The 27,838-nt window shown below is 44.1% G+C and overlaps 1 protein-coding gene across 1 annotated transcript; it reads right to left on the minus strand.

The window, feature by feature from the left end:
• Positions 1 to 305: 305 nt before the first annotated feature.
• Positions 306 to 26,186, minus strand: LOC118408316. Its single transcript, XM_035809007.1, has 11 exons — positions 24,363 to 26,186; positions 22,314 to 22,353; positions 9,014 to 9,267; positions 8,164 to 8,351; positions 7,771 to 7,878; positions 7,274 to 7,478; positions 6,530 to 6,730; positions 5,948 to 6,094; positions 5,387 to 5,506; positions 4,733 to 4,961; positions 306 to 358 (listed from the first exon to the last, which is right to left on the minus strand). The coding sequence occupies exons 1-11, from the start codon at positions 24,450 to 24,452 to the stop codon at positions 306 to 308; spliced, it is 1,635 nt and encodes a 544-aa protein (XP_035664900.1). The 5' UTR covers positions 24,453 to 26,186.
• Positions 26,187 to 27,838: the final 1,652 nt, after the last annotated feature.

Consider the following 27,838-nt stretch of genomic DNA (forward strand, 5'->3'; position numbering starts at 1 on the left):
TACATAAAAAGATCGGTTTCTTTTGCCAAAGCCAATAGCCGATTTACCTGTACTCCTTGTGTTAACAGCAAACCCCTTGTGTATTTGGCACTTATTCAGGGTCTACGCTGCAGTTACCTCTTGGCAAGGTGCACGACACACGAGATCTCTTAAAAGGCAGGGTCGCACCAATCCATCAACCTTGTGTTTGACTTTAGTGAGAGTTTGTTTCCGGCAAAGTTCCACGCCAATCTAAATGTTGGCCGACCTGTGCCAACTTCTTAAGGTACAAATGACGGTGTGTAAATCACAGAAAAGTCGGTTAGTCACGGTCCTTGGCCCGACGCCTCCGCATTTTCCTTCCGTTGTACACCGGTTACTGGGTTACAGGGCACAGAACAATTATAATAGCCCTTCTGATCCTTATACATGGGAATAATGGTTGAAAGAAAAGAAGCTATCAAAAGCCACTAGTTTATTCAATGATAAGCTAACATTTACAGGGTAATCTAAGCTCTATTTATTGCCCATGTAGAGCATACCAGGAAATTCCATATGGCGGAACATGCGGAAAATAGTGGGGACCTGGCACCCCCCCCCCCCCCCTCTGGCATCATGGGGATGTTTGACAGCATCCAAACAGCATTCTTCTTGAGCGATTCTGACACAGCAAACATGCACAAGAGTCTGATTTTTTGACAAGGTAAAAAGACAACAACCTTTACCTGTAACGTCCAGCATTTCAATGCACGAACCTTTTCCAAAGAAGAAGACTATTCACTTTGTTTTTTAAATGCTACCTTATTGGAAGATCACTCTGTCCACTTTCGTTTCATGTAACCAACACGGAATTTTGTCTGTTGGGAAAAGCTAGAGGCTAGAAATGAAAACTTTGACCCCCTTTAGGCTACATATTGTATGTAGTTCAAAATCTTACTAAGAACTTAAGTGGTGGTTTGAGCACTCCTGCGCTAAAGGCTCTGTATTCGCCCATGTAATAGATGCGGGCTCAACTCCACGTTATTTGATTAATGAGGGACACATTCTTTAATTTCTAAACATGACCCAGACAGACCAACCTGATGAGCTTGTAGGATACAAACATAGCATGAACAGGTATGCGAGACATGAAGATCTGCTCACAGAGACCATCTGTTAGAAGACCTTGCCCGAAGCACCTGGCATGATTGATGCACTCATTCATTGGTGCCTTGCAGACCCTTGACAAGACGTGTCATGTTCTCACGCCTTCTGCGAAACCGCCACACTTCAGAACCGAATGAGAAACAGACAAGACATTCCGATGTGCTCTCTTCTACAAATTGCTGATCTTTAGCTAACAATCGTTTATTTCCGGAATACCAGTCAGACGTCCCAACGAGACCTAACAATATATTATTACCTACTTCCCAACATCAAAGGGGAAATTGAGACTACAATCCTCTCAGGAATAAGTACGTGATTCAAACGTATGTCAGGTCTCAACCGATGATGATAAGTGGTAGATGAAGTGTCGCATTCCTAGCTTGAATTGCAAAGAGAAACCATTCACATTGCGATTTCTGTAGATTCCGTGATTGATTGATCGATTGAAGGAATCATTGACTGATTGACTGGTCTAGTGTGATGTCATTGGGAATCAGGCTGCATCTGACCCTGCTGACATTGCCACTGGTATCGACCTGTCTGATGTGCCTTTGCCTGTCCTACGTGGTGAAACTCACGTCTTGAGCTGCGACTCCGCCTCAGGTTAACAAGGGTTAAGTTACACCGTACCGTTTGGCCTCAGGGTGATACGTATTGGGTGTAATGGGTTAAAATTTATTGAAAGTAGGGTAAAAAGTATAAACCTGTCTGATGTGCCTTTGCCTGTCCTACGTGGTGAAACTCATGTCTCCAGTTGCGACTCCGCCTCAGGTTAACAAGGGTTAAGTTACACCGTGCAGTCCGGCCCCGGGGTGATGTTGATTACGCGTAATGGTTTGAAATATGTTGAAAGTGGCCAAATGGGCCCAGCAACAGAAGGACAATTGTTGGCATCCAGATGCAGTATATATTCATTACTTATGTGTGATATGTCTGTCGAGCCATAATAGTGTACTGTGAAACCAAATACCAAGCCCCAAACACTGCTTTTGGCCTTTTCTTCACTGATTGCGAAGATAAGGCATAGCGTAGCATACAATAATGTATGCTACGCCACGGCAGTTAGCAGTTTCAGATCAATATCAGAATGACCTGCCTACCAGAGTCTATATTCAAGCTACATATGTTCACCATCAGCAATTAAGATGTGAGGTCTGAGTCCTAATTTCGATATGTTATGAAATACAATCACTTTCCTTGACGCCATGATGTTACATGTGGTATACGTTCAGTGTCTTCTTGACATTACGATAAAATTGACTAAGATACATGTTTGGATTTGAAATATGGCCTTAGATGTATATGACGCATGAATACACAAAATGGAAAAAAAATCAGGAAAACAGGCTACTAATTGCCAGAACCATGAAAGATTTCAGGCTACTAATTGAATACCATGAGAGTTTATCAAGCTAAGCCCGCGTACATGTACCTTTCTACCTGAGTGTGTTGACGAATGGTCCCCTCGTTTTCTTAAAAGAAGCCATATGAGATTTAATCATTAAGTTATGATATACTTCACTAATTTGGAAGATCAACTGACTCTTTCTTGTCCGAAGATAAATTAATCTTCACAAAGGCACAACACCCAGCAGCTGTGTTGTACCATTGCCTCTGCGATCATCACCCCGCCCGTACACATACACCCCGGGGCAAACTGGAGAAACTGAGCAGGTAATAGAGACCTCATTTCTGCAACCTCTAATAACATTTGTCACGGGAACAACCTGGTCTTCATCAAGCCTGGCCAGGCGAAATGACGATCCGACATATCAGTCCTGTTTGTCTTTCAGTTTGCTCAGCAGGTCTTGTTCTCCGATAACCCTCTAGGCACAAAACAAACAGTATCCTGACATGCGACAAGGATGATCTGCTGTTCATTAGCTAATAGAAGAAGTGGTCTTCCTACGACGTAGCTAAATAGGCGTGATATATTTACCTCCGTGAAATTGTGTGTGTGTCTGTGTGTGAGTATGTCTGTCAACAAGATAACTCAAGAACGGCTGGGTTGACTGGTTTCATTCTTGTTTTGGTGGTAGGGTGTGACGAAAGCTGGAAATGATTAGATTTAGGCCCCCTTGGTACTGCAGTGGAACTTCTGCTTTTGCAATCTCGTGTTTTGAACACGCTATTGCCACTATTTTTTGGGTGTTAGATACCTATTGTGCTTGGGAAGAAGTAACAAGCTAAAACCGTTGCCAGTCTGAACCTGGAATCAATATATGGTACTTTGTGCCAATGCCCATCGTGGTTGCTGATAACAAAGCAAAAAGCAATTTGTATGGCTGATAAGTGACAACAAACGCGTCAACACATACTGATAACGCATGACCCTACTCGTGATGGGATAAACAACTTCGCACACTCGTACGTTCAACACCAGAGACCTGCCAACAGCAAGCTACCTTCTGTTGTTTTGAAACGATGCCCTTGGCTAGGCTCTTGATTTCCAACGAGTGCCCGGCACGCGAGGACTAGGAAAGACATAACCTCATTACAGGCATTTTCGTTGTTTACTGTACGTTGAATTTCGCTTCGAACAAATCAATAACAGGGCGAGCATTTCTGCGTTTGATGAATAACACAACTAGGCTGTTCGTAAGTTACACTTCACATACGGCCTCTCCTACGAACCTACGAAAGTTGCAGACGAAAAAGGTGAAGAGCTGGAAAACAGGATTATTCATCCAGCCCAAACACGGCACTGTACTGGTGAGACGAATTAACTCAGAAACGAATCATCAAGGTTAGGAAAAGCATGTCTGAGTTCGACGAATAACACAATATAATTAATTGTGTAGCCCGTAAACTATACTAGTACTTCACACACAACACCAAACCCAAACCCAGTACTGACGAGGTAAATAAACTGCTGCGGGGTCACCTGGTACGTAACGTATCAGTGAACTTGTTTACTCGTCAAGCTTCACGTGTGCGCTCACCCTGACCTACATACACAAGGGCACTGATACCTACAACTACAGCAACCCGGGGCAATGACCTGGCATTAACATTAGCAATGCCTCCGAAAATAGTTTCATCAGGTTGGTGGAATATAGGATATAGGAGAATTCTTGTTACACAACCAGCACTGTAGGCAATGTAAGTACCTGTAGCCTGTGTTTACACAAGCTTTCGCTGGCTGGAGTAATTACCCCCTCGTAGGGCCGACCGCTAGGGGCGCGATTTTAGTCAGGCTATAAGTACCTGCTGGTTGTGTAAAAAGAATTCTCCTATATCCTATTGGCAATGCCTGTTAGTTGGAACACTTTAAACAGCCTTTTCCTTCCATGGAATGCATCATGTTGTGATCTCATGTTTCCCAAGATGTTAGAAACCGAAGGTCTTTTAAGGTCTTCATAAACTTAACCTGACGTACTGTTGAAGAAGCTGCATTATATTATGCCGCAATACTTCGTAATTAAGTAGCTTGTACGTATAAAAATGTGCATGTTTGTGAGTTGCAGCATCTGGTCTCGCCAAGCCGTTGTACCATCTCATGAATCACACGCGATGATACAATAAGCTATCTTTGAGATTCAAAAAACAGTTTAAATAGTATTGCGACATTTGTACTGTATGAAAAAGTATGGAAACACCACTTTACCTTCAGTGCGTCCTTCAACGTCATGTTCTCTCCTAACACCTACACCGCCCTGTCTGTCTGTGTTGTCAGTGGGACGTCCACCGCGATATCCCTCTACTGATGTCCCTTCTACAAACGTCCTTTCCACAGATGTCTGTTCCACAGATGTTCCTTCCAATGGCGCGCCAAACGCAGGTATGGCACCGCCGTCACAGACGTTCCCCTGGTACACCTGTCCTCCGCAGCACACCTGCATCAACATCGTCAGGTAAACTATTTCAACTTTTTGCAATCAAAATATCACGATGCAGTTAAAATATCACGAACGTGTAGACTTAGATGGTACTTTACTGTGACACAGGCAAATCCCTTTTGAAATGATATCACTGTATATTCAAGGGATTCACTTCAATAAAGCACAAAATGCAACGTGAACCCTCTATCAAATGCGTTTCAATTCGTACCTCGAGTAATGACCATTTCTACTCAGTCTGCGTACAGATGCGGGTCAAAATAACAAAAATCAAGATCGATAGCGGGCCCCTAGTGGCTCCCTAAAGTACTGCTGCAAAACTTCCATTTTTGATAAATCTTGTTTCTTCATGATATAATTCCCAAGATGAATGCTTAATATGCTAATATCAAGTTGGTTAGAAATAAAACTGAATGCCTCACCTGCCTGCCTATGTTGAAGACGACCTCCCCACAGCATCCCCAGACGGGAGAGGCAGGTACGGTAGACAGGCTGTTCCCGCACCTGAGACAGGTGTTCTCACCTTCTGCACCTGCCCGCACCTGTCATTTACCAAAATTTTATCCGCATTCGAGTCAAATTTACAACACCCAATCGGGCTATATATTCCGGTTAGCACTAGTACACAGATTATCTGCAAAGTCGTTAACCTTGAGTCCTCGTCGACAAGAACCAGTGTGAGAAAGAACCATTACAAATATTGTATTGTCAAATATTGATGTTCTAGAGCGACAAATGCAGGTAGAGTGAACTCGTGAAATCATTTTAAGAAGCAAGCAGAGTACAACCTGGGTTTTTAAGGCCAGCCCCCCCCCCCCCCCCCCCCCCCCGGCCCCGAGCGACATATAGTAAATTTTACATGGAGGGGCGTGTATCATGCGATATGAAGGTGTTCTAGCGCATTATTGTAGCCATGGTAAGAAGATGACCAGGACGATTCCACCGGAAACAAAAAAGGTAATTATAAAATATAATCCACATACGGTTCCCTGGCAGCAGAAGTGAGTCTCCGGGTTGTAGGGCGTGTTGTCCGGCCCGCAGCAGTGCCACTCCGGGTCCGAGGCAGGGCGGATAAACGCCTTCTGTCCGCACGTCTGACACGTGTGGTAGTCATTGCCACCTTCATGCAACTAGACAAAAATCATCATCACTTAGAAATGCTGAAAATTACTAAATCGTACGACGTCTTTCATTGCCAAATGCCCTCGACAAAGGTAAAACCGCGTTAATCCATATCTCGACTCATTATTTACATTATAGTTAGAGGTTCACAAAGTCGAAACCGATAGGCCTCTAATAATCGGCAAATATCTCAGCAGTTTTTCGGTTGACTTGACGTGATATTTTAACGGTCTCAACTGTCTTCAGATGACCCGTCGATATTCTCAATGATATTTCAATGGTCTGACTCTCAATGACCAATGGTTCTTCGTTGCCCAGTGGACGCCCAATAGTTTTGAGGAAATAGGAAACAATGCATGTAACACTCAATGGGACACAATAAATTCAACGCACAACGCCCCTATAAACAAGACCGTGACGGGGGTCGCCACCAGCAACCTTACCTCCCCCGCACAGCAGGTGTGAGTTTCCGGGTTGTAGGCGTCCAGTCCGCAGCAGTAGTAAGAAGGCTCACTGATCCTCCTGCTGTACGTCTTACTGATGCACCTCTGGCACACAAACTCGTTCTCCGGTCCGTCCTTTAGCTCGTCGAAGCAGCAGTGCTGCAGGCCCGGGTTGTACGGTAACTTGTTGGAGCCGCAGCACTGGCAGTAACGAACGTTTAATGAAACGTTATCTACAGGTTCGTGGACGGGAGCTAATTGCAAGTATGTACATATGGGAATCATACATATGATAGTGACAGAGCAAGCATACATGTAACAAGAATATTGATTGGCAGAAATGGACTAATTCAAATACAATGTACTAATATTTGCTATATCTAGACAAGTTGAATTTTTGCTTCTTTTTTTTAGAGCGGACAAAGACGGGAAAAGCCCAAATTTTTCAACAATTTCTGGGTTCTTTCGTCGCGGTTGAATAAGGTTCTTAGGTCCTTCCGGTGTGACTGTTTGAAAACCTACAGTCCTTTGGCCGCACATGGGGCGATTGCCGTCGTTTTGAGGTAACCTGAGTTAGCGCCGAATGGCAGCCACTCTAGACCCTTGCGACAGTCGTATTGAGGTCACCTGAATTAACACCGATGTAGTTCAGCCTAATGTAAGCTTCTGACAATTTAGGCCCTGGCTGCGAAGAGAGAGTAGTCGGCCCACCCAATAAAATGAACAATAAAAAAAAATGGACACCTTGTAGTGCGGCTCGCTGCGCTGCCTGCTGAAGGCCGCGGTACCGCAGCGGTTACAGATGTAGTCCCGCTGCGGGCCCGGCTTGACCCTGTCGAACCCCTCGCAGCAGTGGTGCGTGGTCGGGTCGTACGGGATCTCCGCCCGGGCACCGCAGCACCGGAACGCCGGGGCCGTGCGAGGCTTACTGAAAACGGTCTCTCCACACCTGATAATAACGATAAACAAATATCAGAAACGGAGCTTAAGTTGCAGAACCCCTACCCTGGGGGCCAGCCGGGATCGGGCAGCTAGGACAGTTTATTCGGTGGCCCAAGACAGTAAGGCCCGCCGATCTCCTATTAGCGCTCCGGGGAGTTTGAACCAGAGGAGGTCCACCTGCAGTCCTTCGGGCTTAAACTCCCCGTAGTGCTAATGTGAGATCGGCGGGCTGACTGCCTTGCGTCCCCGAACAAAACTCGCTAGCTACCCGATCCTGTCTGGTACCCAGGGTACAGAACCCCTCGCAGCAGTGGTGCGTGGTCGGGTCGTACGGGATCTCCGCCCGGGCACCGCAGCACCGGAACGCCGGGGCCGTGCGTGGCTTACTGAAAACGGTCTCTCCGCACCTGATGATAATGATAAACAAGTATCAGAAACGGAGACTCCGCTGAGCTTAAAAGGTTCTAAAATGTAACCATTTCGAGGATGAGCATGTCTTGTGTTATGTCGTTGTAGATGCCATTTTTGTTTGTTTAGACCATATTTCTATGCTTGTGAAGGTACACGACCAACGAATTTTCAACAATGCTAGGAGATGGAGGTGATCGCTAAATTAAAGTATGTAGGAGGGAAGCACTTGACAGATTTCCATAGTTTTTAATACCAAGGAAAGATGTCTAATAGTGACCTACCGATGGCACTCGTAGTTGGCCTGCACGCCTTCATACACCTCGTTGTAGCAGCAGTGGTGCGTCTGCCCGTTATACGGCACGTTCTCCTCCCCACAGCACAGCCATTCGGACGATTCCGTCGCTGGGAACGAGACCACGTTCATCCCGCACCGGATACACCTGGTACTGGCTTCCGGTCCGTTCAACAGCTAAAGGAGAAATCGTACGTTGAGGATCACCTGTTTCGCAGTTTCTGATAATCCCATTCCTAGTAGTTTGATATATAAAGGACAAAACTTCATCAACCAACTTCGTCGCAATCAAGTATTACTAGCTGGCGAGGTCAAGTTCTAGTGAATAGTGCTGATGCACTATATACTGTTCAGTACTCTGAAGGAAAGACAAAGATGTAACGGACAAAGATCCATCAGAACGAATAAAAAGACAAATGACAGTAGGTAACATACTCCGTGACGTATTCATGGTTTCCGCCGCATCAGTTGTAACGATATAATATATATTATGCCGATGATATGGACAGTCCCAGACGGACAAATAACGAAAATAACGAAAGAAGAAAAAGGAATCGAAGTCCTAATATTACTGATAGCATTCCAGGACAAATTATACACCAAGGCGTAAAAAGAATAGACGTGGGTATTGTTTGTGTATATATTTACGTAAACATTTATATTTTTCGTTAACTTTCCCAAAAAAAGTCCGACCTGGCCTCGGGACCCAGCCGGGTTTGCAAATGTGACGTTAGACACTTACGATCCCCGTACTTACTGTATGTATGAAACTGGCGTGTTACATCTAAAGGCGGTTTACCGGTTTTGCGAAACAAACAAACAAACAATCAAACATGTACCTTGTGGAAGCAGCAGATGTTTGTCTCCGGGTCGTACGGGATGTCGTTGTTGTCCCCGCAGCACCTGAACGACGTCTTGGCGTCCAGCGGCATGACGAAGGTGGTCTGTCCGCAAGCCTTGCACACGTGCCTGTCCGCCGCGCCCTCGTAGATGCCGTCCGGACAGCAGGTGTGCGTCAGGGGATCGTACACTATCCACCCCTCTCTGGTGATGCACAGGGCCGGGTCTATTGATGACACTTCGTATTCTGGCGCTAGGAGGAGGCATGGAAGACATTAAAGTAAAAAGAAATTGCTGCGAAGAAGATGAGATCTGTGTAGCAACCTATCTCTCGTAACTTAAGCCGTCCATACACGTACACTATGCACCCCTATCTGGCCGGGTCTATTGATGACACTTCGTATTCTGGCGCTAGGTGGAGACATGAAGGTAAAAAAATTGAGACGACCTCAGCAGATGCAGCTTTGTTGCATGCAAGGGGTATTTGGAGTATCCGTCTCTTAGTCCAAGGAGGACTTCCGACCAAGGATACAAGGGGTTCCTCCTCCCGCCTTTGACTCGTGTAATGCGGGTGCGTAATGTCCGAACATGCTCCTATGGCATGCCACTGCCACAATATGTACATTTAGTCCCTGATAACGTCCCTGTTATTGCTAAGCTATAGAGCTCCCTCACACATTGCCAGCCACTCAGCTTCAAGCCCCCACACAAACCGCACCAACATGCAACAGCACACATCATGAGTTTATTCAATATTCCCAGCTATACACAGATGTCTCCCTGATGTATATGTGTGATCACAACTGTGACAAACTTCCTCGTGTAAGTCGGACACCTTTAGACTTACAAGCACCCTACTGTCATAGATGGTTAGAAAGACGTGCCAAAAACACCAGCAAGGCTGATGAATATGCTGCGATGTCCACATAAGTGAAGGAAGTCCTCATTAAATTCTGTAGATTTTCCATTACAACAGGTGGTTCTTTTACACTTGTCAAGGACCCTGACGGCCTCAGACGAACTACAACTTGTAGAAGTAGCCTCCAAAGGCTGAAAATCTACTTGATCAGGAAAAACGATCTTTCCCTGGACTGAAGCCATCATCTTTTCCTAATGTGTAAGTGGTAGCGTTGAGATGTTGAGATAATTAGACGTACCGCTCTAGTGATTAATAAGTGAGGAAATTCCGTTGGTCATTGAACACTCTACTGTGAGAACACATGCTCCTAGTGTCGTTTATGTGAAGTTTATCCAATTCAAACCCACGTTTGTCAGTCGACGTTATAAAGCTCTCCTTGTTTTCCCGTCCATTTTTTGGCTCTGAACCCTTTCCGGGTGCCAGCTCAGAGTGAGACCTGAATAAGACCTTACCCAAAGCCTTCTTGTGTGCAGTAATCAAGTTACATTCATCTTAACCTGATCAGACCACCTGCATCGATGGTTTAACTTCCACGTCCTGAAGTTTCAGACGAAGTCTTCCCAAGGCGCGCGTGAGGGATCAACTTGAGCAAATCACTTTACACCACAGTGACATGTCGCGCAATACAATGCTGAGACACGGGTATTTCAATCGTTGAATACAATTCAGCTAATTGTGCTGCAAGCTGATCTACAAATGTTATCATATGGACGTCATGGATATAGACAAATGATTCACTGTGATCGACCGATAACACAATGATAGGGACTAATTAGACTCTCAGGAAACCCAACTCCGATTGCCTTATCACAAACCCACGGGGCTTTAAATTCTAGTGATAGTCTTGGCCGTGACATAGCGAAGGGGGATACAACAGCAAACTGGGCACACTGATCGCGCGCCAAATCTGTGGTATTTAGCACCTGGCGCAGCTCGTCCTATAGCTAGTGCCTGAATACGCAATATACATGTATCAAATAAATTTAAAATGGCAAACGGTTAAAAGTGGATGCCCTGAAGTACAGAGGACTTGGCTTTTCAATAAGGCTTTACGTCCACTTGACAAACACCATTGGATGAGTGACGAAGGTCTGTGAGATACTTCAGAGACCATTAGAAGATAATAAGATATCTATGAAAGACCCCGAAGAACATTTAACGTTAACTGAAGACTAGTGAGAGATCTATCAGCGTTAGTGAACTCAGTCAAGCGAGCGGTCGGTTGAGTTGGGGGCGTTCAGTCCTAAAGTAGACGTCTGAAACCCTTGACGCATTATAATGAAAACACCATGTGATGCGTGCAAGTATATCTAAGAATACAACAAAACACACAAAGCGTAATTAACAACATTCGATTGTACATCAATTAAGGTTAGACATCCAGGTGATAAGATACGCCACTGACGAAAGACACCGGATGGCTGTCCGTTTCCAAAACCATATCCAGTTGCTTTTTGGCGTAACATTCGATTATCATTAATGACATTCGTTCGAGGTCAAGTGTAAAATGTATGGAACCACAAAAAGACAGCGAGCCTTTCCCGGTCAGTGACCTACTAACCGAATAGACACTTAGGTAGGCGGGCAGAAAATGGATAAAGACATGAGACATCCCAGGAGGCTTGGAACGGTAACCAGCACAGACGGCAGGAAATGCCAAACCTTTCAGGACGACTTTAACAGTTCCTCTAGATATAACCTTACTTTTACCAGATGGCACTCTGAGAGATGCTATCGCGGACTCCAGGCAGAATAGTGTGAAATCTACTTAAGACTAAGGGATATCCTGATAAAACAAAGAAATATATCTATAATATCAAACAGTGGCACTGTTCCTGGGGTTGTAGATTCACACCATTTATAGCAGTATAAGTCCATGATAATGATCAGACGTGCTGCCATAGATTGGGCAGACGTTCCCTTGGGTATGGCATTGAACATTGGCATTTCTGGTTTAGAGGATTAAGACCCAACATGCCACTCTGACGATAGTCACGTTTAAGGGAATTGGGCACACTTTCTCATTAGGTTGGACAGGTATTTCCGTAGAGTATCAATGAGGCAATGTTTATAGGTGATGTAACTTTGCAGACGTTTCATTGGGTCTGCTTTAAGTGTCCGTGGCATGACGTAAATGTTTACAGCGAATTCGAAGACATTGACTATGTAAGTACTTTTCTGGCTATTGACGTACGACGTACTACCGATTACGTGACGCGGTGTAAACTGTGAAACTACAAATTAAGATAAAACAGCTGCTCTGTTTGGCTGAGGGTTGTTCAAACTGGTCTGCTGAAACAGCCTTCTGTATTAAAGCTCCTGTATTATCGACAATGTCTAATTAGTTCACAGATCCTTTGGGCTGATATAAATTTGTCAGATAGACGCCTTAAGTGTCCGTGTCCGCATAAACATTGCTACTTTTGAGCGTTGGTCAGACTTCCCCTTGTGTTCGTCAGGGATTTCCGCAGAGTATCGGATGTTAACGAACCGTTACTGATTAACCAAGTAGAACAAAGACCAGCAGGAGCCTGGCTAATGTACCGATTAAGATTTAATAGGTCATGGTCTGGGAGCAGACAACACAAACTCGGCAGGCGTCACAACACTTTCGGACCTTGAACTTCTTGTTACAGAAAGTTTACATCGTTATAGTACATTTTTAGTATATGAGCATATATAAAGGAGGTCAAACGTAACGTGCGTGTGATCCAGCTCTGTAAAGTGTAAGCCTGGTGATGTTGTTGATGATATACCTTAGCAATGATACCAGATCCATGTTCTCTGCTTGCCTGATATTTATCACATCAAAGATACTGTTACAATGAAAGGAAACCAACTTCCAATAGGCTAAACCCGGCTTTCAAAGCAAACTATAGACCGTATTGCGTTTCCATTATATCTGTCGACCGTCTCCCGAGACGAAAAGAGCCGAAGGATATATCTAAATTTATTCATATTTCTATGTGCACCGTGCTTAACAAGACACACCAGATGCTTCTAACTTCTAAGCGTACAATTTCGGCCTTAATTCATGTTAAAGATTTGACTAATGGCCACTACCACGCCGCTCAACCAGACTAAAGTGCCGTTTATTTACACGGCCGCTAGAGACCTGCTGCTCATCGGAGTCATGTGCGGAGTTCAGCGGAAAACGCGGTCATCTGGCTTACATAAACGGGCAAACCTGGTCTTAATTCTGAACTCGGAGAGACCACTAAACGGACGAGCGCACAGGCGGAATGCTACGGGAGTGAATCAACTTCGTCTGTTTTGACATTAGAGAAGAGTCAATTTGCTTCACTCTAGTAGCTTCTTAGAAGAGGCAGGCGAGCATTGCCAACGGTGTCATCTACGAGGGTCATCTCAACAAAAACAGGACTGTTTGTTACATCAAAGGACTAGAAGTCGTCAGTCGTTCCGGAATCACGTACTCTCGATGAAGAACATGTTTCGCATCACATACGAGTTACGAGTGTCTGGTCTCTGACGTGTTCACGCCCTATAGGACCCTATAGTACACATAGGGGGCACATATCAAGCTGGGAATCACAACGCGATGCTAGAAGGTGATCTGATAGAGAGAGCTTGGCTATAAATCTTATTGAGTTTGAGCGATTCAAGAACACGAACTGCCGTTACGTGTTCAGGAATGAGTGGCCATCTGGAGAAACGATTCTAGAGGTTATAAGTAACCAAGTTCAACGTAGGATGAAGTTCAAGTTAGAATGTGTAAGATGATACTGCGTCATGGCTGAACAGGTGCACGTGGTTCAAGTAAAACATTTAGAAACAAGGTCCTCGCCAAGACCACATTGTTTATATATATTAAGTACTTTACGATCCTTGATATATGCTGCGGAACATCTTGAAGCTACAATTACACCAAACCAAAGTTTCCCGTACTAACTACAGACTCAAAACACGATTCAAGAACACGAACTGCAGTTTAAGTAAAGAATGGCCATCTGGAGAAATGATTATCCAGGCTCTACGTTTCTAATAACAAGAAGAAGTTCAAGTTAGGATGAAATGTGTAAGATGATACTGCGTCATTGCTGAACCAGTGCACGTGGTTCAAGTAAAACATTTAGAAACAAGGTCCTCGCCAAGACCACATTGTTTATAAGTACTTTTACGATCCATGATATATACTGCGGAACATCTTGAAGTTACAATCACTCTAAACCACTGCTTCCCGTACTAAATACAGACTCAAAACACGATTCAAGAACACGAACTGCAGTTTAAGTAAAGAATGGCCATCTGGAGAAATGATTATCCAGGTTCTAAGTGTCTAAGAAGAACAACAAGTTCAAGTTAAGATGAAATGTATATGGTGATACTGCATCATAGCACGTGGTTCTAGTAAAACATTTAAAAACAAGGTCCTTGCTAAGACCACCTTGTTTATCTTTAGTACTTTTACGATCCTTGATATATGCTGCAGAACATCTTGAATCTACAATTACTCCAAACCAAAGTTTCCCGTACTAAATACAGACTGCCCCATCACACGACCCGTTGAGCTACGTTAGGTTTATTGATAGAGGTGTACACCGTTTGGTGACCCGTATATGTTTATAGTTGTACCGGGATATAGGTCATTGGCAGAGACGAAAATCTCGTCATTTTTGCTGACTGGTATGTTTATATGTTTACCAAAAAAAGGTTGATGATGTTCAGTCAAATGAAAGTGGCGACGAGGTTAATGACAAAATAATTACGTTAACTGTAACATAAACCAACTACTGCACTGGCCTTTCAAAGCCAAAGCACCACAAATACGTTTTTCCCATAACCCAGAATGACTTCTTGGAGTACCACTAATCTCATCTCACTAAGCACATTGGACTCCTCGAGTTTTGGACGATCAAGTGATGTATGTTTGAAGAGGACATACCATCGAATGCTATCATAGTTATTTTTGTTCTACCATGTTTATTAGTTCTCTGGGTGGTTCCTGAATCACTTTGATCCGCCTGTGGCTTCGAATCGTCCCGGGACATCCCTCTAAATGTTGTTTCTTGTTCTTCCTATACACTTAAATCCGGATAAATATACACAGCTAACATGACATGTCGCCGCTGTAGCTAAACAATCAGAGAACATTTACATGACGTTTGCCAGACCAGACTGCCAAAAGAACATGCCCTGTATGTGTGCCTATTCCAGATGGTGACGCTGATGTGTTTTGCAAAGTTTGCCATGTAGGTGGCAAGGACAGAATGAGATGGTCCTGCCCTATGGTTAAGGATGTTGACTAAGAATCGAAAGGATGTGGGGTCCATTCAACATCGGGCCCCTTCGGAAAGGTACTTTACACCTATTTCCTCAGTGTATCAAGGTTAAAATGACTATGTGGCTTCGGTTAGCGACTTTCCTTCGGGAGGGACGTGATAGGTTGAAAATGTTTCGAATTTCCTTTCATCAGCAAGGCATCCAGCCTAATTCGGTTGTAAATCTGGTCAAGTTTCCAACGTGTTCATACCCCTGTAAAAGCAGAACGAAACGCAACACAGTAACAAGACTAGATTCATAACGTTATCCACTAGCCTGGTATCCAAACCTCAGGTAGACTTATACAGATTTCGTGAACCCATATTTCCGAGTAGGACAGAAGCTATATAGTATGTTTAGAGATCTTAAGACTTTCCACATCTTTCAACTCTCCGGATTCCCCCAGGGGTCTTTCATTAGCCCTGCTTCAATGTGCCCAACCTGATAAACGTCTGGGTTATTAGGCGTAGTTATGTAGAAAGAACCATCGTAAGCATCCTTTTAACACCTAGCACGAGTATCTACAGCTTTGGTATGAAAATAGCCATCTATCTCAGATACTGGAGCTGATTGACAATAAACATGTTAATCCCTGAAAACAAACACTACACATGATAACAAATACTGAGATAGCGGGGTGCCAGAATGATTGACTGTAACCTGCATCCCTTGTCACCTTCCTTTCCCATGGAAGACAGCGATTTATGTCTACGTTATGACTTATGTGTATAATATGGTCTTTAAAACCTGACACAGTTTAAACGCGTCTTTCTATGCTTAGCCAAGTTGAGCAAAAATGTACAGTAAATTCTTCCTTGTTTTATTTGTTTGTCTGTTTGACAAGTTGCTTATTCATGACAAGCTCAAATCCTCCCTTTCTTCCTTTGTAACTAGGTATGCACTAGCCAGGAAAAAGGAATACATTTGTGCTATAGGCAGCAATGATTAACTTTAAGTTGAAGAATCTCATCGCAACCCATCGCTTCCTAAGATATTCGCTGCATACACAAACATCCACAAAACAAACAAGACTGAAATTCACAGAAAATTAACATCCGCTATACACCTACCCACCACATAAACCACAGCAAGTCCAGGTGCAAAGATATAACACAAAAATGTCACTGCAGTACCAAGGTCAACCAACAGGTGGCACGAAATCAACCTGCACCATCACCACCCTACCCACCCACCGAAAACCATTGCAAACCTTTCAACGGTTCTTGAGATATTCCCCACATAAGTTCCAGACTGAAAACAATATAGCAACAATACCTCCATTTTCATGGAGGTAAAAAAAATCTAGCATGTAAAAAAATATGTCATGTATGTGCTACAGGTAGAGGCCAAGGGGGACCTAACTTTTACCAGAAGAGAGAGACTGCACACGCTCATTAGTCGTTCCAGTAGCTGAACTCCGTCCCCTCGAGCCAGACCCTGGCTGTAATGGGCTCATTAAGACTTGAAGCTCACCCACGAACCCTTTAATTGGCTGAAATCTAAGACATTTCATACAGACGCCGTTTGGAGTACATTTCACTCCAGTCATACCTCAATAATGTAGCTTCAGGTACATTGCTATTTTTTTTACAGAGAACATTCCCGATAACTACCCTGTGTGTCATCATATTACGTTTGTCGTGGTTCCCATGTTCCCCAGAAATTGTTTAAGGGGCCAAATATAAAACTCTCGGTATTGTAAATTCAATTAAATAAAACGGATGGCCCTGGAGTTCAGACTGCCAGAAACAGTATAGCAAAACAACTATTCAAAATCCTATGCACACGCATGATATCAATGACAAATGTACCTCAAACTTCGCCAATCTTGTTAAGTGGAGTACCATGTTGTATACGTTCATGACGTGTACAGTACTACAACATTTGACATTAAAGAGCCCAACAACACGTGGGTAATTGTGACCTACAGTTGAGAACCTTGGCAATCTCAGTATCGTGTTCTGTCAGTGTTTGACGTGTCAGATCAACTGTACTGCAACATTTGACATTACCGAGTCGGTCCATGTGTTGTTGGGTCGAACATCAGAGACGGAAACTCCGAGTCTGCGATGTTTTGCTCTTCCTTCTGCTCACACATAATAAAAACCAGACTGGGCAACTTTCAACCCCACTTAGGGGCATGTCGGAATGCATTCTTCAATGTCTTAATGGATAGAAGTGGTAAATATTGTATGTCTAGGCAGTGGAAGAAGAAGAAACAAATTGTAGAACCCACAAGATATTTAAAAAAAAAAACAGTGCTTTTTGTCTTCCTATTCTTCCAAAAGAAATCAATGAGAAAAAGAAGGAACACCAGCTATTAGATTTGGTGACCTTTTAAAAGCCTTCTCTGACAGGTGTACCTTCTTATATAACTGCATAAATGATTGGCCTCTTCTTGGTTCCTGTCCTCAAAGTCGTAGATTGATTGGTACGATATGCGCACACAAACAGCAGAATTAAGATCAAAAGCGTTCTGACTGTACTTCTGTAGCGCAGTTCAACTTGCCGCATTGACTAACTTAAAGCAGCTTTCACCTCAATACATTAGTTGACTGGTATACGCAGAAACAGAAACTACTCCACACGGCAGTAAGTTTGGTCTGGTGGCCTTAAATAAGACCCGGTGACATGTGGACCTGATGTTCTTTATTCCGGCTAATTTTCTTCATTGAACCCCGTGACCCCCACCACTTAACTCCTATTTCTGTACAGTGACAATCTGTAGTTCATTTAAGAGCGTATAACTAAGTTGTGTGTATAGACTGGTTCGAAATTAGATTAAAATCAAATAGCACAACGCCGATGAAGGTTAGACATGGTAGGCTATGAGATACGCCCCCCAGTGACTGACGAAAGGCAGTGGATGCTACCCGAAACGCGTACGTCTCTGTTTCCAAAATAAACCAAATTGTTTGAGTAACTGTTGTCTTGCAAACAGAACAACGAGTATAGATATTAGTAAATGGGATGTTGTGACCATTAATACTACGTACAAAAATGGATTTTTGCAATATTGGTCGTTGCATCATGATTGATTGATCGATAATTAACACTTGTTGGTTGTTATGTATTTTTGTGTGAACAGATTCGACCGGCGCATATGATTAAGTCTTTCAAACCTTCATGAGTTGAAAGATATTGGTCTAAGAATAGGATTACGAAAACGGACACAGAACCATCGCTTTTACGCTTCAAGTACAAGGAAATAAAGCCTGTTAATAGCTAGCCCTCCTCAAAGCTTTTTTTTTTTCAAGAATATATATCCCATACTTCACTCTGCCCCGTATTCCTTTGCACTATTTCAAGTACACGGAAACAGGTGGTGTTTATTGTTCAAGGTTAGCGACCTTTCCTGCAGTCCAACGTTACAAGGACGGTCTCGCCATGTCGTAATTCTCGGGCAGCGCTAATAGTGTAAGACCTGGCAGATGGTGGGCACATTTCTAAAGGGGGTATCAGCGACGCTGTGAGGAAGATACAGAGCAGAGAGCGGCTCTTCCTCCCTCGCTGACCACCAACCCTACCCTGTTCAAAGTGCCCAGGACTATTCCGTACTGCCCTGGGCACATGAGACACCGTCACCCTTGAAAAGTAACTGATATGAGGCCCGATTCAGTTTGAATTTCTGTTACCTGAAGTCTGAAGGGAATAGCACGGAGGTAAAAGTATGACTAGAAAGGCAACAATACCCTAAAAAAATAGTCAAAAGATTCGTTTTACGTATCAATGGAATTTGTTGAGCACTCAAATCGCTCGGCCGCAGCGACGCCACCAAAGTGCCGCAGCTTTTGTGAGCAGGCAGGAAGGAAGTACAAGATGTGTAAACAGTACGGATACCATCTTCTCCAAAGCTAATGGTCGCCAAATCAGATAGTAAATTGTTGTTTTCTTAGAATTTGGCAGATGATCAAATGGAAACCTCTTCGAAGGACACTTCGACTCTCGTTGAAAACAAAAGTGCGCACAGTAAAACCTGCCTAACAACACCGCTTGTGATCGATGGAATCTGATCTAAATGGAGAGGCTGTTCCTGTAGACAGGATTCTTTAATGCTTATAAATATCAATGGGACAATAAATAAATACATCAGAAGGACCACCTTAATCCTCAAACCACCGTAGCCTTTTTGTGACGTAGATTACCGTATGGGGTCAAAACTGACCCCAAAACGTTTTGTACAAATACAGTTTTTTGTGTGACTCATTTTGTGATTTGTATATATGTATAGTTTCAGTAATCTATTTGGGACAGTCTGACATGATTAGGTGAGAATTCTTCTAGCTCATTATCATAATTTATGCAAAAGATCATGAGGACCACATTTTGCACCAACGCTATTCAGACCAGGAAGGAGGTTTTTGATGCCTGTACCAACTTCAATGCCGTATTGCACCTGAATGGCTTATGCTAGGGCCACCAAACTTGGTAACTTTTTAGAAAATGTTCATAACAAACATTTTCAGTGAACAAAGTATGTTCATCATTTTTCATGTTGCCATGGCAACGTAATTCTGACAGATATATTTATTACGTAATTTTCTAATTTTGTATTAAACATTTAGGTTTTAAGGTTTTCTTGGCAAATAACAGTTGTTTATCACATCTTATAAAATTCAACCTAAATTTCATGGCTCAATATTGATAATTAATGCTAATTTTATGACGTCATCAGTCAAAATCCAAGATGGCGGCCGATATGACCTAGATGACGTCATAATGTCGTCATATAAAATGATAATGGCACAAAAGTTAGTACAATAATTTTGGCTTACATGTGCATCATTCTCTAAAAATTTCGTGCTCCTACAATAAGTAGTTTAGGTGTGGGTAACAAAAGTTTGTTTAAAAAAATGCTGGGGTCAATTTTGACCCCACTGGACCATGCATAGACTTTCGAGGATAACTTAATCAACAATTAGCCATTCTCGGTAACAACGTATAAGAAGTTATAGGACATATATACAAACAAACTCCTGGAAGGAAATTTGTTTTCGACCAGAAATGACATAATGGCACACATTGATATACGCCTGGGGTCAGTTTTGACCCCATACGGTGGTTTGAGGGTTAAAGTGGTCACATTGGCCAGGTGGTCTTTATGTAGATGCGGTCACTTGTACAGGTTTGACTACTTTATGTACTGGGTTGTTTCTTTCGATCTCTTTTCTTTGCCACGCTCTTTATTTCCCCCCACCCCTTCTCCTTTGGACTATCAAATCTTGGAATGCTCACTTACACACATAACACGTACCTCTCTGATACCCAAGTGGAAAGAAATTGACTCTAACTTGGCGTCTGACTGGAGGAACTAAAAGCAGAGTAAGGGTTGAATCTGTTCATCGAGTGCATACAACAATCCCTTTGTCAGAGACAGTCTCGACCGTATCATTCAGGGTTAATAAAATTGGCTTCATGAAACACTAGCTCACTTAAAGTTAAGTTACGGGTTGGTATTGGAGTGTTACTAAAGATATTGTAGTACCTTAAAGTAAAGTTACGGATCGTATCTGTTCTTTGAGGACTCTTTGAGTGCACACAACAACCCCTTTGTCAGAGAAGTTCTAGACTGTACCATTCCCGGTTAAATGAAATCGGCTCCCTCAAACACAAACTCACTAATATAAAGTATGTCATTTGGATCATTATCAAAGATGCGATAGTAACTTAAAGTAACGTTACGGATTGGACCTTTTCTTTGAGTGCACACAACGATCTCTTTGTCCGAGATTCTAGACTGTATCATTCCGGGTTAATGAAAGTGACTTCCTGAAACACTAGCTCACCTTGTGATGGCATGTCATGTCCTCATGAATCAAGTACAACACACTGTTCCAATTATGTGCTTGCTTTATTTGAGGACTGGGTGAAAACAAACTCGAGACGAAATGACAACACTGGGGTGAGCTGAGGACAAACACCCTTGTGCAGTAGATGGACGTGATCTGCCAGGAGTATACGGTTTACTATTGGCAAGATCTAGAGCAAAATGATATAGATATGAGCATGGCCGACAGACTCACAACAAATCAAACTAAGGAGATATTTGTATGAAGTTTTCGTTGCAAGATCTCCTCCCCCTTTCCATTACACACCACCTGGCCTTTACCAAATTTTAGGCGTGGAAAAAATGGGGCTAGTTGGAACTCCACAACCGTTACCTAGTCTGGGTGCTTTCCTGATGGTCGTTATAGTGGTCTTTGGGGGGGGGGGGGGGGGGGGGAATGGCTACCGTAATATAACGGATGCATTTTTATACCCACAGTCTGCTTTCAATAGCCTGACTCAGAATAGAGACATTCATCCTTCATATGACAATGATATTTCAGACTGTCTGCCAATGTAGGTAGGTAGTCAACGTACATGCACGGGGTAATACCGCACCGTCGTGGTTATGCCACCCCCGTATTGTTAAGACGGGGTGCGCCAGGTCGCCCGTCCGGGTGAATGATGTGTGATCTATTGAGGATATGGGATGTACTGGAGACAGAGTTTCCATTCCCGACACAGACAGTATTGTTTCCTGTGTGTGTTCAACCACTGTGTACTGAGTACACTGTTGACATCTGAGTCAGTCCAATACAGGCCAGGGCTGAGTACATTGCAGTAGGAAGGGAGGGGGACAAACAACCCCTGACGGTCCACTAGCTCTTGAACGATGAATGATTCATTTGTTCCTCTGGCCTTGTCTATTTTGTTTCCATTGCTGAATGTGTCTTGCTCATCTTGCTCTTCGCTGCGTTAGCAATCGATTCCATCTATTGATGACCCCAGATTACCCAGTGTCAGTTTGGCTAAATTATACAGCAAGCGCGACAAGTGTGAACTTAAGGTTCTTTTGCTCCTGTGTCCTTTAAGCTTTACCCAGAGAACAGAAATTCTGAACATAGTATAGCCAAGTTCATAGCTCACCACCGAATGCGACCCTTCCCCCTCCGTACCTTGACTGACTCTGCTTTTCACTGACACATCTTTAATTTGTAGCTCTTTAATAGAAGGAGTTGACATAGCTGGTTTGTTCATGTCTACATGGATAAAATGTACTTGTACACATGTATTTCTAAGCAACGAGTAGCTGGAGAAAACATGACATGTCTTACCTTTTTGACCTTGAACCACGGTCACGGTCATTGTCACGACCTAAATGGGAAAGAGAAAACACGTCACTGTTCAGTGTACATGATCACATGTACCATTGTTTGCAATGTACCGCATAGTCACAGCGTAGTGGGCTACTTTCGGTAACAAAATCAAAATTTGTTTTTGGATCCGCCATGTTTTATTGCGCGCGGTGCATCATGGTCGTCCCTAGTGATTTCCAAAATGGCCGCCGTCCAACTCTCTGACAGTCTGTCATGCCAAGAGAGTTATCCTGTGGGCGAGTTGTTATCGTGAGTTGGGAGCCTTTGTGATGATAAACCTTGACTTCCTCATACATCAGGGGCGACAAAGGTGGATGAAGGTAGATCTACAGCCTGTGATGATTATAGATTCATCCTACTTCCAAGAGTTTAAACAGAAATATAGCTTCACTGAATCTCTCATTGTAACATGTCGGGGATAGCTGAAGATTATGAAGAAAGGCTTTGTGTAATGACCTGAGAGGTATAGAATTGAACAGAATAGTCATCTCTCGCCCTGCAAGAAAGACTCACCCTGGCAAGGGATCTTCATATCTACCTTGGACCCTCCCCCAACGACTTGGAGGATCCTGGAGGTCAAGGTACTAGGTTAGGTGCGCAGGTAGAGTTGAGCATGTTTTCCCACCCATACTTTACTTTGCCAGTATCCTGACGTAATGTGTTGACACACCTCTTCAAATTACAAGTGTAATCGAGTGGGAGGGAAAAACCTGCGCTCTGTCAACAGTGCCGCTGTTTTGTGTCTGCTGTACCCGAGCTAGAAAAATATCACCATTGCCAGGATGGGTGATTTTAATTTCCGAAACTATGTAAAGGACGAACAAGCGAGGCGTATGTATACACAAGGTGCAATCCATCCAAGGTAAACAGAAAAAAAACACAGCCTTGAATGTTAAAATGGGCTTCCCTCCAACAAAAACAAATTGAAATCACCCACATTGTGTTGCGAAATCACAGTGGTCACTGTTCTATTTCAAGGTCACGACCAAATGACCCTCTTATATACACAAATTCAGCACATTTAGTCGGTCATGATCCAGCACAACTCACACCAAGACTCCATGGGGGTTAGGTTAGTGTTTGACTTACTGTCGTAGCGTGGGCCTCCGATAACAAATTAAAGTTTTAGATAAAAATATCAGATATACACCACCCCCGCTTTGCTTCGGTCGGAGTCAATGATCTCCAAGCAGATCCTACGGTAGCATAATAGTATGAAAAGCTGGCAGAGAAGTGAAGTCAGCCTAAGTGATCCTAAGTGTGTATGCTATACCAGTGCCCGTCTGACTTCCTCTTGCCGGCGCTCCTTTGCTACTACTCCTTTGCCAGCTTTGCTACGCTCTTATGGCACCATAGGATCTGCTTGGAGATTATTGTTTCATACCAGCACCACCCCCAACACCCCCCCCCTCCCTCCTCCACACACACTTGGTATAGACTCCCATTTACCGTCCTGAGCACAGCTGGCAGCCGAATGCCGAAACAGGCAAATATTGCCAGAATGTAGAGCAAAGAGCTCCGAGCATCTGGATGATCTGGGGGATGGCTGGACTTCCTAGTAGATTCGACTGGTCAATCTTTATGCTAGTATTAAGTCTCAGTGAGTTTTGAACCCCGGCCAAATAAAATTGTGTAAATCCACAATAAGTATCGAAACCAACTGCAAACTATTTCACTTATCATCAGGTACCGTGCCTTTAACATGAATTTACGAACTTGTCTTTCGGAGGGACGTGCCTTGAGCACATAAATCGGCCTCATTACTCAAACTTGGGTACCTACTGGCTGCAAATGATTTCGATATACCACATATGTATTATTAGTACTTAGAAGATCTTGGAATGATACACACAGAAAACTGTTACACACGCTAGATAATTGTGACATACCTCCGATGAGATTAGCCATATTGCGAGGACCTGTGAGGTATGCACAGTACAAATTGCTTACATTCTTACAGCAATTATGTAAGTCTGAACAAACAGAACAAAATCCGAGCGCTCTTACCTGCATTACGGCGACCACGGCCAACATGCAGACCCTGCAGGACACCGCCTGGGATCCTCCCTCGGATTTCCGTGCGTTTAACTGCATCATGGCACGAAAGGCTCAATCTCAACTCTCCAGTCCAGAAATCTGTCTCAGAAATAAGAATCGTCTGCCCGAAATATAACCAGAAACAGGCCCACACTGTCGATCAGAAAAACGTGTTATGCGACGACCACGGACCTAGACCTCCGGACTACTGCTTTATACCATCCCTCGCCTCGCAAGAAGAATCCCTGTACGCTCCAAATGTGCCCGCGACCCGCGGCTGATTTGCTGCACTGAAGAACCCGAATCATCTGCCAGGCGCGTCAAACCTCTCAGACCCCAAACCTCCGTCCTTACCTAAAGAACCGCGTCCTCCCGTGGGAAGAACTCCAAGGCGCCGAGGTACGATTCCAGATCAGGCCACAATCCACAAGGTTCCAGGCAATCCAATTTTCCCCACTTGCAAAGGAGCAGATCTCTGGTGGTACCTCCTTAAAGGAGCAACACTCCCTGACACTGCGAGGTCAAGAAGGTCACTGCCAATACCCCGTCTTATGAGGAATCTGCGTCCCAGCTGGAGGACAATCCGCTCAGGATCCTGTGTGCGCCCGGGCACGAACCGCTCCTCTCCGTACTTGCAGGTGGAATCGGTCTCTGCCCCTCGGCTATATGTAGACGACTGGAGGTATACGTATCTCTCCCTACAAAACCTCAGACGGGCGCAGAAGGGTGAAATATGCGGCCGAGCCGTGTAGTTATTTGTGTAAGCGTGAGTAAGCTTGTCTCGGTAGACAAGGAATGCTTGCTCGCCCGACACCGAGTCACTCAGAAGCGGGGGTGAAGCAGTGGAAACCCGTTTCCTCCTCCAAGCCTCGCTGAAATTTCAACTCTCCAGTTCAGACCTCAAGTAGCTTTTGACAAGATTTCTCCAAAGACGGCTACTGTAACGCGGAGGAGTACCGTACAGTGGGTGGCCTGAAACTCCTGGCGTTTGTCGTCCGAAAGAAAAGCTGCCTGCTCGACGCACTGCAAGGAAATGTGACGAAGCGAAGGTCAACACAACTCGCATCACAACATTTGCCGCACAGCGCCTGCCTGACCTAGAACGGTCGGTTCTCCATCAGGACCTGTCCAACTGAGCCACCGCAGGTTGAACTGATTGTTGGCGTGTTCCTTTACATCCACCGGGACTCCGGAAAAACTCTCTGCCAATTAAAACGCGTGCGTTACATTCTACCGGGAATAGATGTCAGCAACCCACAACTTTCAAGGAACGGTCGTGGCAATCTTGACTTCAAACCGCAACCATTTGAAGTCGGGATTTCTGATGATAAATGCGTTGTCCTGCTTGAACTGGCTGCCAAGGCGGCTTAATACGTTACACATGGGCTGAGACGTGTCTCAATAACGTCAAGCAATGAGGGTTGTCGGCTTAATCCGCGCTAAGTAATGATTCTACGGGCAAGATGACAGCAACGTCCACAAGAACCAGAGGTTCCTCAAAAATTCAAGGTCTACGTAAAACCTTGAAGGAGAGCGCCTTAAGACGTTATCTGCTCCTTTGGAGGTGTCTAAGATTTGACGAGTGCGCCTTTACTCCCTTACAACATGTCCCGCAGTGTTATCAGATAACCCGAGCCAACTTGAGACGCCTACTCGAAAGCACCTCTTTCTGCCATGTGCCTTCGAATTTCTAACGACGGTCGCAGCCCTTTTTTCTGAGTCGTAGCACTGTGGATTTACCATTTATCGTACCCAGCTCAACGTGAGAGCATATTGTTCGTGAAGCGTGATTGATCTTTCTCATTCTACGTAGTAGCACGTGATTATCTACATTTCAAATTACGAATCCTTTCCCCAAAGGCAAAAGTCGTTGCTGGATGTCCGGTTGTGTCGGTGTTCGCAGCCTACTTTCACCAATACCCAAATGTAGGGAAATTTGGGGATACTTCCTCGTTAATTTACTGTCAAGCAATGCCATTGCCCTCTCAAATTTATTGTGTCGTGCTGCCAAATCCCCTTCTGTCTACACGGACCCTCCCCAAACTCTATACACAGAAAGAGTCATCTTGTGGTCTCGCTACAACACACTGGACATCCATCAAGTCAACAACTGACCGCTGTGGGCCGGGGCAGCTGCGTTTGCACAGCTTGGGCTGCAGGAGTAGGTCCGAGCGCTTCCGGGGTGCCCTGAGGTGGCTGAAGTCTCTACCAGACTCCCGCGTGGCAGAATATTGTAAATGCATTTAAGTTCGCGTGGATTTAATTTCGCGGTAGCGAGAAAAAAAAGAAGACTTTTCGTGGTGGTTTCAACTCTAGTCTCTTACTGCCATGGAAAATGGTAATAGGGCACTTAAAGTTTGGAAAAAAAGCCTAGTAGGAGTTAATTGTACTCTGCAAGGGGAGGTTAGGCTCCGGCTGTGTTTTTTTAAAAACTTTTTAAACCGTTTTTATCGGGCTTTCCATTTTTGTTCTCTTTTTTTGCCGCGAGACATCAAGAAAGAGTACAAAATAGAACCCCCGATAAAAACTACTAAAAACGCCTAACCTCTGCTTGGAGAGGAAGTTAATTGGCCTAGGAGTGAACTGACCTGCCTCGGAATAGCTGGATGAACTACATAAGACTGACTGAGATCCCATGGCAACTTATTTGTCCCTATTTGGCAAAATTCTTCTCTCCTGTCATCCAGCTGACACGTCTGGTTGGAGACGGCTGCCCCGGCTCCCAGGACGCACGGCCGTGGACAATCTAGTTTGTTCTATGTCAAGAGCAGCGCAGATGCCCCAGCTCAAGTCGGGGACGGTCCAGTAGATATACAAACGTAGCCTGGTGTCCAATCGTATTTTAGTCCCCGAGTCTCTTCACTTCTGTCCTGCGAAGACGAAGTGGACAGGAGAGACTTGGGAGCTATGAATATAGAAAAAAATATAGTATGATACAGCTGGATTCCAGGCTAATACAAAATCATGTAGCAAAGGGAATTTGTAAATGTCACAGGAAGTAAAAGTACAATGTTGGTGGACAGGGTTATCTATACTTTAAATGAATAATCATAACTGTCGCTAAGATTTCTGTAGATTGTTAAACATTATCAGACGAAAGGGCTATTACAGTGGAAGCCGCTTGATTGCACACCCAATTTGCCAGCGAATTTCGTGCAATTATCCGGCGTGTGCGATAATGCGGAGTTGGTCATTTGGACCACATCACCACGGGCGGGGGGGCCGAGAGGTGGTATGGGAGGTAGAACAACGCACAGTTTATTTACGTGCCACAGTAGTGCTGTACTTGTTGTGCTCCGGACGTCATATACATGTCTTCACGAAACATCGTTCTGCAATGCACTTGAAATCAAAACTAAAAGTAGGTTACTGTATACGTTATGTAGCTTCCTTATCACGAAACTAAAGCACTGCATGCGCACCGCCGAAGGCGAGTGTTATGTCCG

This window comes from Branchiostoma floridae, unplaced genomic scaffold (genome assembly GCF_000003815.2).
Source record: "Branchiostoma floridae strain S238N-H82 unplaced genomic scaffold, Bfl_VNyyK Sc7u5tJ_1569, whole genome shotgun sequence".
Classification (NCBI taxonomy): domain Eukaryota; kingdom Metazoa; phylum Chordata; class Leptocardii; order Amphioxiformes; family Branchiostomatidae; genus Branchiostoma; species Branchiostoma floridae.

What these genes read in the sequence shown, in the direction of transcription:
- LOC118408316 (XM_035809007.1), bottom strand. Translation starts at nt 24,452, where the DNA reads ATGATGCAGTTAAACGCACGGAAATCCGAGGGAGGATCCCAGGCGGTG. An exon ending in GCCAACTACGAGTGCCATCG is followed by an intron (nt 7,879 to 8,163) that starts GTAGGTCACTAT and finishes CATTATCATCAG; the next exon opens with GTGCGGAGAGACCGTTTTCA. An exon ending in TCTTCAACATAGGCAGGCAG is followed by an intron (nt 4,962 to 5,386) that starts GTGAGGCATTCA and finishes ATGTTGATGCAG; the next exon opens with GTGTGCTGCGGAGGACAGGT.